At 38.6% G+C, this 19537-nt stretch overlaps 1 protein-coding gene across 4 annotated transcripts in view; it reads right to left on the bottom strand.

Annotated features, from left to right (window-relative positions):
- The window catches only part of ULK4 (unc-51 like kinase 4), a 711191-nt gene that overhangs the window by 545493 nt on the left and 146161 nt on the right, over window positions 1-19537 (bottom strand). For all 4 annotated transcript variants that reach the window (XR_003309577.1, XM_023231716.3, XM_026454879.1 and 1 more), the window contains 2 exons: window positions 16739-16900; window positions 6047-6229 (listed from right to left, as the gene is read on the bottom strand). Coding sequence is in view for 3 of the 4 variants with exons in the window: in XM_023231716.3 (XP_023087484.1) it covers window positions 6047-6229; window positions 16739-16900 (345 nt within the window). In the remaining variant the exon portion in view is untranslated. The remainder of the gene's footprint in view (window positions 1-6046; window positions 6230-16738; window positions 16901-19537) is intronic.

The following is a 19537-nucleotide window of genomic DNA, read 5'->3' as shown; positions in this document are numbered from 1 at the left end:
AAAGGATATGAACAGACATTTCTCAAAAGAAGACATTCATACAGCCAACAGACACATGAAAAAATGCTCATCATCACTGGCCATCAGAGAAATGCAAATCAAAACCACAATGAGATACCATCTCACACCAGTTAGAATGGCAATCATTAAAAAATCAGGAAACAATAGGTGTTGGAGAGGATGTGGAGAAATAGGAACACTTTTACACTGTTGGTGGGATTGTAAACTAGTTCAACCATTATGGAAAACAGTATGGCGATTCCTCAAGGATCTAGAACTAGATGTACCATATGACCCAGCCATCCCACTACTGGGTATATACCCAAAGGATTATAAATTATGCTACTACAAAGACACATGCACACGTATGTTTATTGCGGCACTATTCACAATAGCAAAGACTTGGAATCAACCCAAATGTCCATCAGTGACAGACTGGATTAAGAAAATGTGGCACATATACACCATGGAATACTATGCAGCCATAAAAAAGGATGAGTTTGCATCCTTTGTAGGGACATGGATGCAGCTGGAAACCATCATTCTTAGCAAACTATCACAAGAAGAGAAAACCAAACACCGCATGTTCTCACTCATAGGTGGGAACTGAACAATGAGCTCACTTGGACTCGGGAAGGGGAACATCACACACTGGGGCCTATCATGGGGAGGGGGGAGGGGGGAGGGATTGCATTGGGGAGTTATACCTGATATAAATGATGAATTGATGGGTGCTGACGAGTTGATGGGTGCAGCACACCAACATGGCACATGTATACATCTGTAACAAACCTGCACGTTATGCACATGTACCCTAGAACTTAAAGTATAATAAAAAATATAAAAAAAAAGTTTCCTATTATGTGTTTAGGGGAAAAAATGGAAAAAGGTGGTCTGTCACTTTGATTTTTAATCAAAAGTCCCCTCACATTCTGGTTATGACTGTTCACTTTTTACATCACAGTGTATGGAACTAACATGTGTTTTGGATAAAGGCATCTTCTTCTATTAAGCACATCTACGGGCAAGCAAATCATTTTAAAGATGATGACACAAAATAAATCAAGCACTCATGATGCAAATGACTACTCATCCAAATAGCTGCTGAATAATAACCATCTAAGGACACTGACACCCAAGTAGCTAACGCAGACGACAGTGTGAACTGAACAAGTTCCTTCAATACATAAATATCCACTCAAGAAAATGTGTATGATTCAGAAGAGAATAGACTCTACCACCTAGTTAGTTTAAGATGAAAACCTGGCTACAGTTACAAATTTCAAATGGAGAATCAGAGATTAATTATGAACTACAAATAACTATGAAAACATGAAGTCTACTGATAATTAGATAATGTTAAACTCTAGGTTTTATTATAAGAAAATACAGCATGTGGCTTAAACGATTGCTGGCTAAATTACAAGTAAATGGTACCCACATAATCTACTTTTCCAGAGAACAATCTAGCAACATTAATGCAGCGCCTTACAAATGTATATAACACTTGAGGTAATCTATTAGAGGTCAACACAAAGATGTAGATAACAGGGTGTTCATTATATCACGATGAGTAGCAACCAAAAAACAGGAGCCAAACAGTTCAACAGTGGAGGAAGAGTTAAATTATTGGTGCATCACAAAATAAATCATATAACAAGTTTTTTTAATGTCCCTGAGGAATATTTAATGACATAGTAAAACACCCATGAAAATAGCAAGAAAAATCAATACAATTTTATTTTAACTTGGTAAATGTGTGCATAAAATGCATAGACACAGACAGAACACTAAAAAGAGATAAACCAACATGTTAACAATAATTATGTCTGGGTAGTGAGATTCCAGCTGATTTTGTTTTCTTCTTTAGAGTCTTCTAAGTTTTCTGTAGCAAACAGTAATTTCTTTTATTTAAAAGGAAGGGAATGAACTCTTTTGGAGGCTGGGTTTCCATTGTAAAAGACCATGACATATGAGCATCAATCCCGCTAAAAAACAACACATAGAATTCCTTCTCCCTGTTCAACAGGAAGCAACTTTGTATTTGCTCCTGGGTCTCTCCCTCTTCCACTCATTCTAACCTATCAATAATAAGGCTGGTATGCACCTCAAACACACATGTATAGACATGTATAGACAAAGACACTCACTTTTCTTTAAGTAACAAGAAGACAATGATCATTGCACTAAAACCCCTTAGGAAGGCCAATATAATGACGCTACCTGAGCTGGGTCTTCTTCCAGCTGTCCAGATTCTTCCGTGTCCCTTCCTCCCTGCTGGCTGTGCTCCAACCTTACTGACCTTCTTTCTCTTCCCACATCTCCCTAAGATCTCTCACACTTCATGAAGGCTGAACCACAAAGTTCTGCCCCTAGATCTTCACATTCCAAGCTCTTTCTTATCATCCAAGGCCAGAATGCACCTTCTCAGAGAGGTCTCCCCTGACTGTTCCCATCCCAACGTAGGCTAATAATGTCTGGCTCCACTCTACCTGGACACTGCCCCTAACAGTCACTCTATCATATACCCTGTTCTATGTTCTTTAGAGCAATAAAACCATCTCAAATTACTGTGTTTTCTTGTTTATTATCAGCCCCTCCTGTTAGGGCATAAGCACTTATATCTAGCACTTATACATTCCAAGAACTTGACAAAATTACTCAACACACTGTCTTATCTGTGAAAGACCCAGAGTTGAAAATCATTTGGCCCAAAGTAAATGTTCAGGGCCAGGCATGGTGGCTCACACCTGTAATCCCAGCACCTTGGGAGGCTGAGACAGGGGATCACTTGAATCCAGGAGTTCAAGACCAGCCTGGGCAACATAGTAAGTCCCCATCTCTATAAAAAAATACAAAAATTAGCCAGATGTGGTGGTGTACGTCTGTAATCCCAGCTGCTCGGGAGACTGAGGTGGTCACCTGAGTCCAGAAGGCCAAGGCTACAATGAGCCAAGATCACACCACTGTACTCCAGTCTGGACAGCCAGAGTGAGATCCTGTCTCAAAAAAAAAAAAAAAAAAAAAAAAAAGCAAATGTTCAATAAATTGTAATTTTTTTAAATTTTGTTAGTCTTTTTATTAAAATAGAACCTTGCATTCTAAATAAAAATTCATTGTACATTTTTGAGGGTGTCACAGATACATTTAAAAAACTACAAGACGAGAGAGAAGATGCACTTCTCCCTATTCCTACCACTAAGTACAGCCAAAAACCCTGGACAGTATATACAAAACAAATATGACAGATACCTGGAAAGAAGGCAGAAGACCACCTAGGGACCTTGAAACCTGAGGATCAATACAGCAATGCATTCATTGAGTTGTCTTTTTGCTTCTTATATCCCAGATTGGGTGTTGAAAAATCCAAGAGCCTAGAAACACCAACAGGTATACATACGCAAACACACAAGAAAAAACAGCTCTCTCAAACCAAAGGACCAAGAGAGGGGCAGCCTGGCAAGACAGAAAATTTTTAGAAAATAGCTACTCTACTTCAGCCAAGCACCATGGAAAAACCACACCAGCAAAGAGCAAGTAGGGAGCCTAGACTTCCAACCTCATGTGACCATGGCAAGGTGCCCCAACATTATCCCCTGCCAGAGTGGTGTCACAAAAGACCAAGCAAGGAGCTGGGGCTTTCATCCCAACCAAACGATAGAGAGTCTTCCATCATGCTACACAATGTTTCCCCAGTGATGAGGCATCCGTTCCACTCCACCAGTATCAGTGGAGGCAATAATGAGGATCCTTCCCCTCAGCAGCCAGGGTAGCATCAGAGGAGTCCTGGTGGAAAGCCTGGCCTCGCACTCTCACCCAGCAGTAATGAGGAGCTCTTCTACCTCCTGAGGTGACAAAAGCAGTCCACTGGGGATCTGTGCTTCCATCCCAACCCAGCAACATCAACGTAGCACCCTTATTCCCCCTGCCAATTCAGTGTCAGAGGGAACTCTAAAATAAAATCCACCACCACTCAAAATATTTCATGTGTATAGAGTTTCAGTTTTGCAGGATAAAAAGGTTCTGGAGCTCTGTTTCACAACAATGTGAATATATTTAACACTACTGAACTGTACACTTAAAAATGGTTAAAATGATAAATTCTGTTATGTGTTATCTACCACAATAAAAACTTTTTTTAATGTACCAATACTAATCAAAAGTAAAAGACTGCTTATCATTCCATGCAATTGCTCATTTCCTTAAGACATGTGGAATAGTAGTTATATATGATAAATAATTAAAATTATATTAACATACAACCTATTTTACTGCTTTTGTGAAATAGTATATTTGAAACTCAATCAATCCATGCCTGTGCTGAGGGTAAAACACACACATACACACACACACACACATTCTTCTAAAACTCTCAGCCTTTCTAACCATGGATTACATGATAAAATTATTCAAGTATTACTTTTTCTAATATAATGATAAGAACATTTAATGAGTGAAAATTTAATAGCAAAAACTAGACACATAGATTTGTTAGAAAAAAATACTTTCTCTGAGGCACAAATTTCTTAGCAAAATCTAAATCAGAATAATCAAAGACAAGAAGTGGTTTACCTCTATTGGGACTTCCACAGATCAAGTTTACTATGTAAATCTGAGGGTTATTCATAATAGTTACTGAAATGTTAAGTTTTATCATAAAAAACAAAATTTAATTTGTTTCATTTAAAGCAGAAGAACCATAGTAAACATTGTATTTAAGTGGTTCCATTCCACACTTCTAAGCAGCGTTACCTTCACCATGTTTTGCAAAACTCTGAATTGAAAGGTACACTACTCTACCTCTTATAGAAAAAAAGACCTGCAATCCCAGCACTTTGGGAGGCCAGGCGGGCTGATCACAAGGTCAGGAGATCAAGACCATCCTGGCTAACACGGTGAAACCCCATCTCTACTAAATACACAAAAACAAAAAATTAGCCAGGCATGGTGGCGGGCGTCTGTAGTCCCAGCTACTCGGGAGGCTGAGGCAGGAGAATGGCGTGAACCCAGGAGGCGGAGCTTGCAGTGAGCCGAGATTGTGCCACTGCACTCCAGCCTGGGCAACAGAGCGAGACTCCGTCTCAAAAAAAAAAAGAGAGAAAGACTGGTTGAAATAATGCTGCACACTACATTCTCCTTATGAGAATTCACAATCACAATACACATTAGCATATTAAAAACTGGGAAAAATTGTACAACTGAAAATATTTCTAAGTCAGACTCATTGCTTTCCAAATTTATATATAGCCAGACCTACTTTATTTTTTACCTGTTAACACATCATCAAACACTAATATTCTCAGGCAGAACTTCTCAAACCATAAAGTTCAAACAAATCACCTAGAGATCTCACTAAAATGTAGATTCTGATTCAGCAGGTCTGCATGGGGCCTAAGAGTCTGCATTTCCAACATGCTGCTAGGTGATGTCAACGCTGCTGGTCCAGGGATCACCCTTTAGCAAGGGGCTAGAGAAGACACTTCGAGAAAGGCTACTAGAGAGACCTGTTTATCACTATAAAGTTCTGTGATATGAATTTAATACTTACAAACTCTACTGTATATACAATAAAGACATATAAAGGACTAGAAGAGGATAGGTTAAAAACAGAATGGGGGCTCTATAATTTTGACTGGCAGGGTATTACAAGGAAAGGAATAAAAATAGGACAGCATAAGCAGAAAAATATAAAGGGACTCCTCACCCTAAAAAAGGCAAAGGATATGGGAGAAAGAGATGGAAGTTGGAGTTGGTGAGGCATAAGAAATGCCAGCATATAGGAAGCACTGAGACATTTTCTAGTTTAACATTACCAAAATGGGACAAGCAGGCAGAAGCCATTTAAAGAACTTCTATTTTAATCACTAAAAGGCTCTTATAACATGTTCAGATGAACACTCTGTGGTACAAAGGTTTGGCAAAGTTCAAAAAGGCCTCTTGGGATGAAAAATAAATTCTACAAACACAACATTACTTGCAGAACCACTAAAATTGCAGAAGAAAACAACAACTCTTAATGTAGAGTAACAGGTGAAACAGGTCAAACCTTTTCTTGTATTAGTCTTTGAAGATGAATCCCACAGGACAACATGGCAGTGAATAAGGTCAACATGTACTGCTGAACTTTGCAGATGGCAGAGGCCAGGGAGTTTATTACTGAGTTCAGTCCCACCTTTTCAATAACATTCTGGAAGGCAGTAGGAGAATGGCGAGTGATTCTACACAAGGCCTACAAAGACAAGAGAACAGATCTGTCAGGCAACTCCAAGTGCATCAATCATTCTCCTGAAAGGTAACACAGGGTTCTGTGTCAAGGAGTAGAAGGTACTTACTTGGCTCTTCTATTACACATTTTGGCAGAAGAAAGTTGGAAATTTTCAACAAACTTAAAAATAAAACAATCTGGCTGCCAATAAAAGCTAAAGTTGTTTTAAAACACTAGAGACTACTGTAGCAATAACCATTAAATTGATAAATCCATAATCCTATATAGAAAAATTTCCCTTTAATAAATAAAACACATTATCAAATACCTTCAGATAATGAACTAAGTGCTGAAAAACAGTTGTAAAAGTGAATATCTGGCATTTATTGTTTACAATGTGAGGAACACTATCTGTAAATATCTGAAGATTGTTTCATTTAATTCTTCTAACAAATATGAGAAAGGTAGTATTATTATCTTCATTTTATAGATGATAAAACTAAAGCATACAGTAGTTAAGTAACTTGCTGAGAGGCATATAGCTAGTAAGTAGCAAAGCAGGGAATTAAACCGATGTAATCAGACCCCAGACTGTTCCTAAATTGCTCTCAGACTATTAGACATGAAACTTAAAATCAGCTAACAGAAAGTATTAAGTGTTGGAATAGAAGTGGGCTCGATTAATCGTGCTTGGAAAGGAAGAAAAAGTCAACAAAAGATATATAAAGAAGATGACGCTGAGCCAGTTTTTGAAGGGTAGATGGGAAATAGGTGAACAAGTGAGTTAAAAAAAATTCAAGCTTGAGAGAACAGAACAAGTATTCACATGGAGACATAAAGACATAAGCTGTCTGATGCAATTAGAACATTTATCAGGTGTAGAAAAAGAAGTACACAGTAGGAAAGAAGAAAACCTTATGATCTATCTAGAAAAGCAGGCTGGAGCCAGAGTTGGTCAACAAAGTTAGGAACTTAAAAACTTATGCCATAAGGAAAGGGAAGGCCTTGAAAGGTTTTAAGGAAAAGAAAGACATGATGATATTCTGTGTGTACATGAGAGACTCCAAAGAGAGAAATAAGCTTAAGCTAGGAATAGTTTTATAAAAACACTCATTATAACATCATATAAGCTCCCTCTCCCTGATTTATATTTTAAACAGATTTATAACCTTGATTAATAACAAAAAGATCAAATATAAAACAAACAAACAATGATGTCAAAAGGAGGGACAGGAGGGAGGGAGATATAAAAAAGATAAAAGACTTTGAAAACTATTTCCATTTTCTTAATCATCTTAGAAAAAAAATTAAAAACCTTTTTCTCTCCAAGAATAAATTTCCTTTAAACGTCATTCAGTAGAGATGGGGTTTCACCATGTTAGCCAGGATGGTCTCAATCTCCTGACCTCAGATGATCTGCCTGCCTTGGCCTCTCAAAGTGCTGGGATCAGAGGCGTGAGCCACTGCGCCCGGCCTAATTGTGTTATTTTTAGTAGAGACAGGGTTTCACCATGTTGGCCAGGCTGGTCTCAAACTCCTGACCTCAGATGATCTGCCCACCTCAGCCTCCCAAAGTACTGGGATTACAGGTGTGAGCCACCGCACCCAGCTCCAATCTTTATGAAAATGCCAAGATGACTTTATTATAGCCAGAAAGGAAAAGGTAAATATAACTCATGTCAAGGAAAATCTAGAAGGACTTTTTTCCAGATGCTTCCTCTTGAGGGCAGGACTGAGAGGTGGGAGGTAGGAATGGGGCCACAAAGAACCTTCGATCTTTCACGTTTATACCATTCAAATTTTTCCAGTAAATGCATATTACTTTATAGTAATATTTAAAGTTGCACTCCAATGTCAATGACTATATTAGATACTTTTTTACTTGTATTGAAATAAACACTTATGGGAGATTTTTAAATTAATAATGTATACATTTGCTGCCATTTCTGAAATAAACAAGTAAATATATACACTGAAAAAATAAGCATTTGTAGAGCACGAAGTATATACTTCTCCCTAAAAACAAGTCCCTTTCCTTGTGGAACTATCATACGAAACACCTATAAAATTCTATAAACACCTATAGAATTAATAATCACTGACTCCATTTCAAACGTATACCAGGGATTTTTATTCATTTAGAGATATCCATATCAGAATGAAATTCAATCAAATAATTAAACTCTGCTTTGGGCATTTTTCAAATAACTTTTCAGTGTGTCCTCTTTCTTTCAAAAAAGCTACAGATGGGTAAATTAGATATCATGGTTTAGAAAATACAAAACTAGGGTTCTTCAAATCTAATCTCCAAATTGCATGAGTTTTGGTAGAAAAGTATTAATAGTAGTAATATCTGAAAAAAGGAATATTAAAAATGAATTCACTTTATTTTTTTCTCTGTGTTCATGTAACACAACAGAAAAATGAATTCACTTCTAAAAATCTGGTTATAATTTTAAAATTTTGAGAGGTAGGGGTGTGTGTATGTGCGTGTATAAAAAAGCATTCTGTAATTAAAAAATAAAAATTGTGAAAGTTTTAAAAATGAATCTAAAATTGCTGTTTATGAAATCAAAACAGTATTGTTTAATTATTTTCCTAATCCAAGTATTTAAAAAAAAAAATCATTTGAAGTGATGTCCCTAAAGATCAGAATTTTTCTAGCAAATTAGGATTCTCTCAGCAATGACTTCAACACAGCAAAACAATGTCTCATTAGCACTATAACAATTCTTGGAGGAGCTGGCACTGCAAAACCGACTTTCCACTGATATAAAATCCCTACCCAGTTATGATGGAGAAATGTCTTAATAAAAGATTTTCCCAGACTACTTCTGGACAACTGGAATGGATCTTCTTCAGAATGCTGTGCAACAGCCTAACTTTCCGTTTTGAAAAGCTCATGCAGAAAATACTCTTTAATTCACTTCTAAATATCAAACTTGGTTGAAAGCTTCTGAGCAACTGAGAAGATGCACAGAGCCTTACCAGCAAACTAGTACTTGCATTTTCTGAATCAAAAAAAAAAAAAGAAATCAAATCAAATCTGATCTTCAGTGATGTGGTTTTTAAACATTTACTTATTAAAATAGAGTCTGGTCGGGCACAGAGGCTCATGCCTGCAATTTCAGAACTCAGGGAGGCTGAGGCAGGCGGATCACAAGGTCAGGAGTTCGAGGCCAGACTGGCCAACAAGGTGAAACCCCATCTCTACTAAAAATACAAAAATTAGCCTGGCCTGCTGGTGGGTGCCTATAATCCCAGTTACTCGGGAGGCTAAGGCAGGAGAATTACTTGAAACCGGAAGGTGGGAGTTGCAAAGAGCCGAGATCATGCCACTGCACTCCAGCCTAGGCAACAACAGTAAAACTCCATCTCAAAAAAAAAAAGAGTCTGAGATTATATTTTAAAACTGGAAAAAATTGTTCCAGTTCAAAATTCACTTCAAAATTTACTTCGAAAAGAACATTTAGCGTCACCTCCAGAATTTGAATTTTCTTAGTCTGTTCAATAAAAGCAGTTTCCAAGAAACAGATTCACTCAAAATGGAAGGCTGCATATCTGTTAGAAACATATGAGCAGAATCGCCAAGGAAGAAAACGTTTAAGAACCATTTCTTTTTGGTATTTCAAATGATTTTTTGATGTCATATGAAATTACCCTGGGAGGTTTTTCAAACTACACACACTCTTATCTGACCCCTGAGAGATCTTAAGATATATCAGAATAGGGGCAGGGGGTGGACAGAGAAGAGGAAGTAGTCAATGTTGCTTGAAAAGCTCCCTTCCAACCCCAGTGAGAACCACTATCCTGCATACTTCTTCCCTTTTCGACACCTTTTCATCTCAGCACTTCAGTAATTATGATTACCTTAGCTACCTCTCTCATAGGAGCCACTGTACTCAATCTAACTCTACAGGTTTCTCTGGTTCTCACTATGGTCCCTATAGAGATTTTCCCTATAATCCCAACAAGTCTAAGAATCACTTTTATCTATTCAACACATTCCCCAAGTCAGGTCCACTCCTTCCAACTACCAATAGCTACCAATGCTGCCACTCCTGAGTGGAAAGGACAAGTTAGTTATATTTTACTCTAAGCCACACTGGTGTATTTTAAGAGCTGCAAGGACTAGGGCAGTGGTTCTTAAATATCAGCAGGCAAAATCACCTGGAAGCATGTTGAAATAGAGATTACTGGCCTCTCCCCACAGGGGACTCTTGTTCAGTAAGTCTGAGTTTGGGCCCAAAAAACAACACTTCTATCAAGTTCCCAGGAAATGTTAATGTTGCTGGTGTGGAGAGAACACACTGGTGTAGAACAATCTATGGAGCCAAGAGATCGTTAGGAGAAATAGGTCAGAAAATCACTGACAGGTAGGAAATCCAGATGGTTACAAGTGGAACAACGTGTACAGGTTGCTCCCTCAGCACTAAGCCATGCTATCCTCCACCTGCTCATTCATTCATCTGATTAGCAGATATCTACTCAGCACCTACCACGTGCTGAGAAAAGGAACAACAGGACTTTTGTCTTCCTAGAACTTACACTAATGAAAAAGACTGTGCATGAGGCCAGATGCGGTGGCTCACGCCTGTAATTCCAGCACTTTGGGAGGCAGAGGCGGGTGGATCACATGGTCAGGAGTTCGAGACCACCCTGACCAACATGGTGAAACTCTGTCTCTACTAAAAATACAAAAATCAGCCAAGCATGGTGGTGCACATCTGTAATCTGAGCTACTCAGGAGGCTGAGTCAGGAGAATCGCTTGAATCCAGGAGGCAGAGGTTGCAGTAAGCTGAGATCACACCACTGCACTCCAGCCTGGGTGACAGAGCGAGACTCTGTCTCCAAAAAAAAAGACACTTGTATAAATACATTAAATAAATAAAGCTGCGTTCATTAGAGGGGACAGAGCAGAGTCAGGGAGGTCATAATTGAGGAGGTGACACTTAAGCTGAGATCTGAAATAAGGAACTGGTGTTGTAAAAACCAGCAGAGAACATCCAAACAAAGGAAACAGCAAGGGGGAAAGGTCCTGAGGCAGAAAAATGCTTGGAAATCCTAGGAAATGTCTGAAGGTAAGTTTGGAGACAGAGTGAGGGAGGGAATGAGTGTTACGAGATGGAACCGAAGAGGTAGGCAAGGGCCAAATCATGCAAGGTATTGAAGATCATGTTAAGAATTCTGACCTGTATCACCAAATGTATCCATTAACCTCCAGGACATGCTCCCGAGAGGTAAATAGCGAAAAAGACCTTAAGAAGGAGATTCGGCTCTGTAAGCCATCCCAGAGAGGAGGCAGTTGTCATTCCTTGCCAGGAATGTGTGTGAATTATCTTCCAAATGCATATTCTCAGTTCCTATATCCTGAGTCTTTAATAAATCCTCATGTAAATCTCTTAATCGTGCAGGTGCAATTTTTTTTCTTAAGATTATGATGTTAGAGTAACTGTATAATGATCTCATGCTGTTCCCCCACCTGCCTTTTATTATTAGCAGGAATTTTATGGCCAATTCCTCTTTGTCTCCCAGTAAAGAGGGGAGTTTAATCTTATTAACCTCTGCCCTCTACTCACATGTAGGGCAGGATGCTCCCTCTTAATCTTTGCAAGAAAAATCTTAACTTGCTATCAACAGGCCTGGTATCAAACAAAAAGAGAAAAACAAAACATAGTCCTAGATTTCAAGGAGTTTAAAATGTATGACATTATAATAAAATAAATGTAACTAATGTACTAAGCAAAATGTGCTGCTTTTAACATTAATATTACCTTAAAGCAGTCATCAATTTTCAACTTCTACCTAGTACTATGAATAAAGTATTATTAACCCTTCCAAAAAATTGAAAGCTTTGAAAAGTTTAAGCACGTAAGAAGAGGAGATATGATTTTATGAAGTTCATTTGATGTGGAGAATCAAGTTGGTGGAGCCTAAAACTGGACTTTGGAAGACCATTTAGATGTTAGAGTAACTGTATAATGTTACTACTCCAGGTGAGAGATGGTAGTGGCCTGGATTATGGAAGTAGCCATACAGCTGCAGAGAGATGTGGGCAGATCTGAGAGATGCTGATGAGTTAGAATCACAGGACAGGTTGACCAGCTGGTTGTAAACAATAAAGTGGAAGAACTTAAGGGAAAGGAAAGTATCAAAGAGGACTTCTAGCCCTTTGCTTTCTTAATACTCCTTCCTAATCTTCCCACCCAGTATCCATACGGCAGTCTGAGAAAGGAGGTCAACAAGGGAAAAGAGCGTGCTGAGCTGAGGGGTGCCCAAGGAAGCAGAGTGGTAGCAGCAAGGGAGGGTGGGGTAACATGGAGGAGGCCTCCAGTGTGGAGTCAATGGGAATTGGCTACACTAAGGGGAACAAACAAACTGAATGAACAAATCAGTAAGTATACTGAGAATAATGAGAACCCAGTTTCTCTCTGAGAAGAGATTTACAAACACAGAAAGAGAGAAGACTAGACCAGGCATGGTGGCTCACGTCTGTAATCCTAGCACTTTGGGAGGCCAAGGTGAGCAGATCACAAGGTCAGGAGTTTAAGACCAGCCTGGCCAACATGGTGAAACGGCCTCTATACTAAAACTACAAAAAAATTAGCTGGATGCGGTGACGTGCACTTGTAATCCCAGCTATTCAGGAAGCAGGGTCAGGAGAATCACTTGAACCCAGGAGGCGGAGGTTGCAGTGAGCCGAGATCGCGCAACTGTACTCTAGCCTGGGCAACAGAGAAAGACTCCATCTTGAGAAAAAAAAAAAAGAAAGAGGGAAGACTAGAAAGAATTCTGAGGTATTAAAATTAAAATATAAATTCATGAGGTTTTTTCCAAATGTGTACATTGACAGACATTTTTAAAATATAAATGTGTATGCATGGGTACATATATTTTATCTAGCTTTGAATACTGAGAAGCAACAATGACACTCCCCAAGGAATGAACACAAAGAGCACCCAGATCTTCATTTCGAAAAACAGGATTTCTTGGAGAAATGACTGATTCCAAGGCTGGCACAGGAAGAGCACAAAAGGAGCCCAGAACGGTACGTGGTATCAGGAGTTAAGGAAGTGCTCAGTGATAGAAATAAGTCCAAGGACACAGAAGTCATCTTGAAAGGATCTCATTGGCCAAATCTGGGATGATTAGAGCACCCAAACAATAAGCAGTAGCAGTAATAGTATCACATTACAACCCACTGAATAAAATCTATATCCACGAGTCTATGCTGATATAAATACGTACATGCATGTTGAAGAAGGGAAAGTGCTTCCTCAAAATAGAATTCCAACTTATATATATGACTATCAAAATCATTTGCATAGCTAATGATCAATGCAAAAAAAAATGGTGTTTATATTTTTCAAGGGTTACTGAAAGCAAAACAAACCAAAAGAATATGCAACAGATACTGTTTATGACCTACAAAATCCAAAATATTTATTATCTGATCCTTTATAGAAAATATTTGCCAACCTCTGATGTAAAGAGAATGATGCAAAAGGATAATCATCACATAGCAACCACCACAGAGGTATCTGATACAGTTAAGAGTCATCAATGGATGCTATGGAGGTTTAATGAGGAAACACAGACAGACCCAGGCTGGGCCTCACCCCACAAAATAAAAGCTGTGCACTCTAAAAATTGTAAATGACGTGAAAAACACAAAGACTGAAGAACTGTGTCAGACTGGAGGAGACTAAAGAGCTATGAAAACAAAATACAGCCGGGCGCAGTGTCTCATGCCTGTAATCCCAGCACTTTGGGAAGCTGAGGCGGGTGGATCACCTGAGGTCAGGAGTTCAAGACCAGCCTGGCCATCATGGTGAAGCCCCGTCTCTACTAATAATACAAAAATTAGCTGGGTGTGGTGGCAGGTGTCTGTAATGCCAACTACTCGGGAGGCTGAGGCACAAGAATCGCTTGAACCCGGGAGGCAGAGGTTGCAGTGAGCCAAGATCACACCACTGCACTCCAGCCTGGGCAACAAGAGCAAAAATCTCTCTCAAAAAAAAAGAAAGAAAGAAAAGAAAATACAATCCATGCTACTGAACAGGATCTTGGCACAGAAAAGAAAAAGGAGACACTATTGGGACAACTGGCAAAATTTCAATGAAAAATTAATGATTCAGATAAATGCTAAGTGCAAGTGATAAGAAGCCCAAGATAAAAGAGTCAAACTTGATGCATCAGATGAAAAAAGGAAGGACTAGAAGGTATGAGACTTTGGTGGGAACAACTGGAAAAACTTTGCCAAGAAAAGAAACCATGCTGAGTATAAAGATGAAAATCTTTATAATGTAATCTTTATAACGTAAGCCCAGTTAAAACAAGACAGATTTTTCTAAAGGCTCAGGATTAAAATGAATGTCTTAAAATATTATTCAAAGGCGCCTCAAGAAAGTTCACTGGTATACTTTGTAACTCTTTCTGACTGTTTACCTGTAATCATTATCATTATCATTTTTTTTTTTTTTTTTTAGACGGAGTCTCGCTCTGTCACCCAGGCTGGAGTGCAGTTGCCAGATCTCAGCTCACTGCAAGCTCCGCCTCCCGGGTTTACGCCATTCTTCTGCCTCAGCCTCCCGAGTACCTGGGACTGCAGGCGCCTGCCACCTCACCCGGCTAGTTTTTTGTATTTTTTAGTAGAGATGGGGTTTCACTGTGATAGCCAGGATGGTCTCAATCTCCTGACCTTGTGATCCGCCCGTCTCGGCCTCCCAAAGTGCTGGGATTACAGGCTTGAGCCACCATGCCCGGCTACATACCTGTAATTATTAATACCATAATTAGTTGCGGGTTTTTGTAATTTTGAAAACATGTGGCTCCTGAAACAGATGTGTGTATAATCAATGTTATATATCTGTTCTTAATGGTAATCAGGAGCAGGATTTATATCCATTGATCTTCAAGATTATACAGGTAACATAACTGAAAATTTTCCATAAATACCCACAGGATTTAGCAACATGAAAGTTACTAGTAACCTTAGCAAGATTAGCTTCGGTGGTATTTTTTGGACAGCACCAGACTGGGCTAAAAGGGTAACGTGGGCCACAAAGGAGCAACAGTATGCAGCAATAACTCTTTAAAGAGGTATGGCTAGGAATGGGGGGATATGCAGCCAAGACTGTGTGTGTTGTGGGGGTGGCAGGGGTGGTAAATTAAAAAACACTGAAATGCTGACTAGAAGGATCTAGTAGAGAAGGAAAGATTTGAGATTCAGGAAAGGGCAAAAATAACCATTTGAGTGAAGTTCCCAAGAAGGGACCAAGAAGAAGATTTGGAGAAATACGAAGAGGTTTGTCTCTGACAAGAGAAGGAACAGCTTGTCAATGGTACCAGGAAGGACAGAATTGAGAGAGGACAGATGTGCAGGTAAATAAGTCTACTTATATGGCAGAAGGCAGTTGGGATAGTTCCCATCAGATGCCTTCACTTTTCCCTGAGCAGCAAGGGGAAAGTCATGAGTGAGGATGTGTGATGAAAATGAAGGGTTAAGGGTATAAGGAAAGAAGAAAAAGTAAGAAATTGCCACAGAGAGAAGTGCAAGAATGAGCTGAACTAGAGAAATACAACAAGGATGCCACATAGCATTTGAGAGCCCAGACGAGACTGCTAACTCAAAGGGGTACTTAAATAAATCATAGGAGAGAGGGTTATATTTGTTCAGTAGACTATTAAATTGATACAAGTATGTTAACACATCTTTATACATAATTATCCTTTATACCAAGTTATTATAACCATGTGAGTAAAGTAGTAGGCAACCAATCAAAACACAAAAACAGCAAAATCACAGATGCTTGAACATTAAAATGAATTCATCTGAACCACATGATAAACTCATTTGACACAAAATCTGAATGGGGATGCTAACAGGGAAAAGTCAGGGAACACTAAAAATATAACAAACCAAACGCTGTACCCTATATACTGCCACAGTTTTCTACTATCGCCTCTAAATTGTTTTTGAGGCTGGGTGCAGTAGCTCATCCCTGTAATTCCAGCACTTTGTGAGGCCGGGACAGGCAGATCGCTTGAGGCCAGGAGTTCAAGACCAGCCTGGGCAACATGACAAGACCCCATCTCTACAAAAATACAAAAAAATAAGCCAGGCCTGGTGGTGCATGCCTGTAGTCCCAGCTACTTGGGAGGCTGAGGCAGTAGAATTGCTTGAACCCAGGAGGTGAAGGTTGCAATGAGCCGAGATCACACCACTGCAAGCCAGCCTGTACGACAGATGGACACTCTGTCTCAAAATAAATAAATTTATTAATTAGTTTTTGAAACCATAATACCATAGTCCTAACAAGGTTTTACTGAAATTCTCTCACAGTCTCTAGGTTTTCCAGCGCCAAGTTTTCCAAATTCTCTTTTAGAAGAAAATCAAGTTATTTCTCTCAACATTACTCTGAGATTTCAGTTTCCTACCTATTCAATTAAATTTATTCTTATTCTAATATTTTCTTCAAAGTTGTTGTTTAAAGATACCCAGATATATCCCCAAAGATGCTTCATCTTACCGATACTGCTGTTATCCTAAGAGAATCGGCAGTGGAGTGTCTGAATAGGTACCACAAAATGGGTCCGATTTCTCCTGTAATAAAGCCCTGGGCCTGAGCAGAAAAGGTGGTACAGACATTTTCAATAATTTTTGCTGCCATGTGATTCACAACACGCTCTTCCTAGAAAGGATACAGATCAAGGAGATTAAAATAATATTAATTAGTGTGAGAAACAAATACATGTTATTTCTTTATAACCATTGCAAATAATGTTATGATACCAAGACAGCATCATCTGCCTCTGGATGTGTTAGGCACCTTGGGAGGAATGATAACTCTTTCAGGTCATTATGAAACTATTACAAATAATCATTTGATTATTCACTAGCAAGCTATCATAACATAATCCTCCATATATTTTAATAAAACAAAGAATTATGAAACATATTTCACATGAAGATTGCAGTGAGCTGTGATCACACCACTACACACCACTGCTGAAACAATCTGGAAAATAAACAATATAACTATAACATAAAAGTTGAAAGATAATTTTAAAATCATATGGAGCAGGTAGAACAATCCTCAGAAGTCATCCAGTCCTAGGAATAACCTGTCCACCAATCAGCCAGCGTGGAAAGATTGCCTAAATAGGGGACATCAAGGAGAGTCTTAAGAAAGGTATTGCTTCAGTGATGTGACCAAATTAATCCTAGAGTAAAAGCCATTCTGGATGGTCCTAATGGTGCTAAAAAGCCGCAAAAAGATTCAGCTGTTTTCAGGTAATATAAATGAGTCCAAGGAAAAGTCCAGAAGTACTTACAGAAATTTTAAAAACTTCAGCACCCCATGATATAAAATTCACAGTGACTAACATCTAAGTAAACATTGCCAAGCATGCAAAGAAGCCAAAAAATATGATTCATAATTCAATCAGTAGAAATGACTGATAGACTTAATAGAAAGGTATTAAATGGCTACAATAAATGTAGCCCAAATACTCAAGAAGGAAGAGGAAAGCAAAAACATAAGGAGAGAAACAAAATATATAAAAATGACCCGAATCAGAAGTCTAGAGATAAATAATGCAATGTCTTATATTAAAAATACACTGAATGGGATTAACAGATTAGACACTACAGACTAAATGATTAGTGAACATGACGATATAGCTAGCTATTGGCAATAAAAATCTATCCAAAATAAACACAGAAAGAAGCAAGACTTAAAAAAAAAAAAAAAAAAAGGAGCATCAGTGAACTGTGGAACACCTTCAAAAGACATCATAAAAGTGTAGTTGGAAAAATGCTTGAAATATTGCTGAGAATTTTTCAAATTCATGAAAACTGGTAATTCCAGGTCTCAGAAGCTCAGTGAGCCCTATGCAGAAGAAACAAAGAAAAATGACACCAAGGTACATCATAATCAGACTGCTTAAAAAAAAGGGAGGGAATAAAGAGAAAACCTTTTGGACAGGAGCATTGTCTTATGCCTGTAATCCCAGTGCTTTGGGAGGCCAAGATGGGAGAATCACTTGAGGCCAAGAGTTCAAGACCAGCATGGGCAACACAGCAAGACCTTTTCTCTACAAAAAGTTTTAAAAATTAGCCAGGCATGGTAGTACATGCCTATATTCCCAGTCACCTGGGAGGCTGAGGTGGGAGGATCACTTGAGCATGGGAATTCGAGGTTGCAGTAAGCTGTGATCACACCACTGCACTCCGGCCTGAGCAACAAATCAAGACCCTGTCTCAAAAAGAAAAAGAAAAAGAAAAAGAAAAGAAAACTTTACAAGCAGCTAGAGTAAAAAGTCATATTCCATAGAGAGGAACAATGATAAGGCTGGCAGGGGATTCTCATCAGAAACAATACAAATCAAAAGACAATAAAGCAATGTATTTTAAGTACCAAAAGAAAAAAAGGTAACTGTCAACCTACAAATTTAGGCACAAAAATAACTTCTTTCAAAAACAAAGGTAAAATGAATACTCTTCTGACATACAAAAGTTGAGAAAATTCATCACCAGCAGAACTGCACTACAAAAATATTAAAGGAAATTATTCAGGTAGAAAAGAAATGATGAGAAGAAAATTAAATCTATACAAAAGAACAAAGAATAAAAAAGTAAATGTGTGAATAAATATAATAGATTGTTTTCCTTAATTTTTGAGCCTATTTTAAACCTAAGCTGCTGCTGTTGTTTTTCTTTTTGAAACAGGGTCTCACTCTGTCACCCAGACTGAAGTACAGTGGCAAGATCACAGCTCACTGCAGTCTCAATCTCCTGACTCAAGCAATCTTCCCACCTCAGCCTCCCAAGCAGCTGGGACAATAGGCATGTGTCACCATGCCCAGCTAATTTTTTTTTAATTTTTAATAGAGATGAGGTCTCACTGTGTTGCCCAGGCTGATCTTGAACTCCTGGTCTCAAGGAATCCTCCTGCCTTGGCCTCCCAGAGTGCTGAGATTACAAGCATGAGCTACTATGCCTAGTCAAACATAGTTGTTTAAAGCAGAAACAACAGAAATATATTGTGAGCTTTATAACATATGTAGACATCAAATGTATGACAATAGTAGGAAGGCTAGAAGGAGAATACTAGATTATTCTGGGGTAAGGTTCTTAGGAATTTGCATATCATTATATATATCATATAAATAAGGTTCTGATACAAAGTTCTAATATACATGAGGTTCATATATAAGAATTTGTATATCAGTGCTTGAAGGTCAACTGTCATAAATTTGAGTTATACACTGTTAAAAAAAGATGTATAGGCCAGGCACAGTGGCTCATGCTTGTAATCCCAGCACTT

This window comes from Piliocolobus tephrosceles, chromosome 2, assembly GCF_002776525.5.
Source record: "Piliocolobus tephrosceles isolate RC106 chromosome 2, ASM277652v3, whole genome shotgun sequence".
In the NCBI taxonomy this organism is placed as follows: Eukaryota; Metazoa; Chordata; class Mammalia; order Primates; family Cercopithecidae; genus Piliocolobus; species Piliocolobus tephrosceles.
This window is presented reverse-complemented; position numbering and strand designations above follow the sequence as displayed.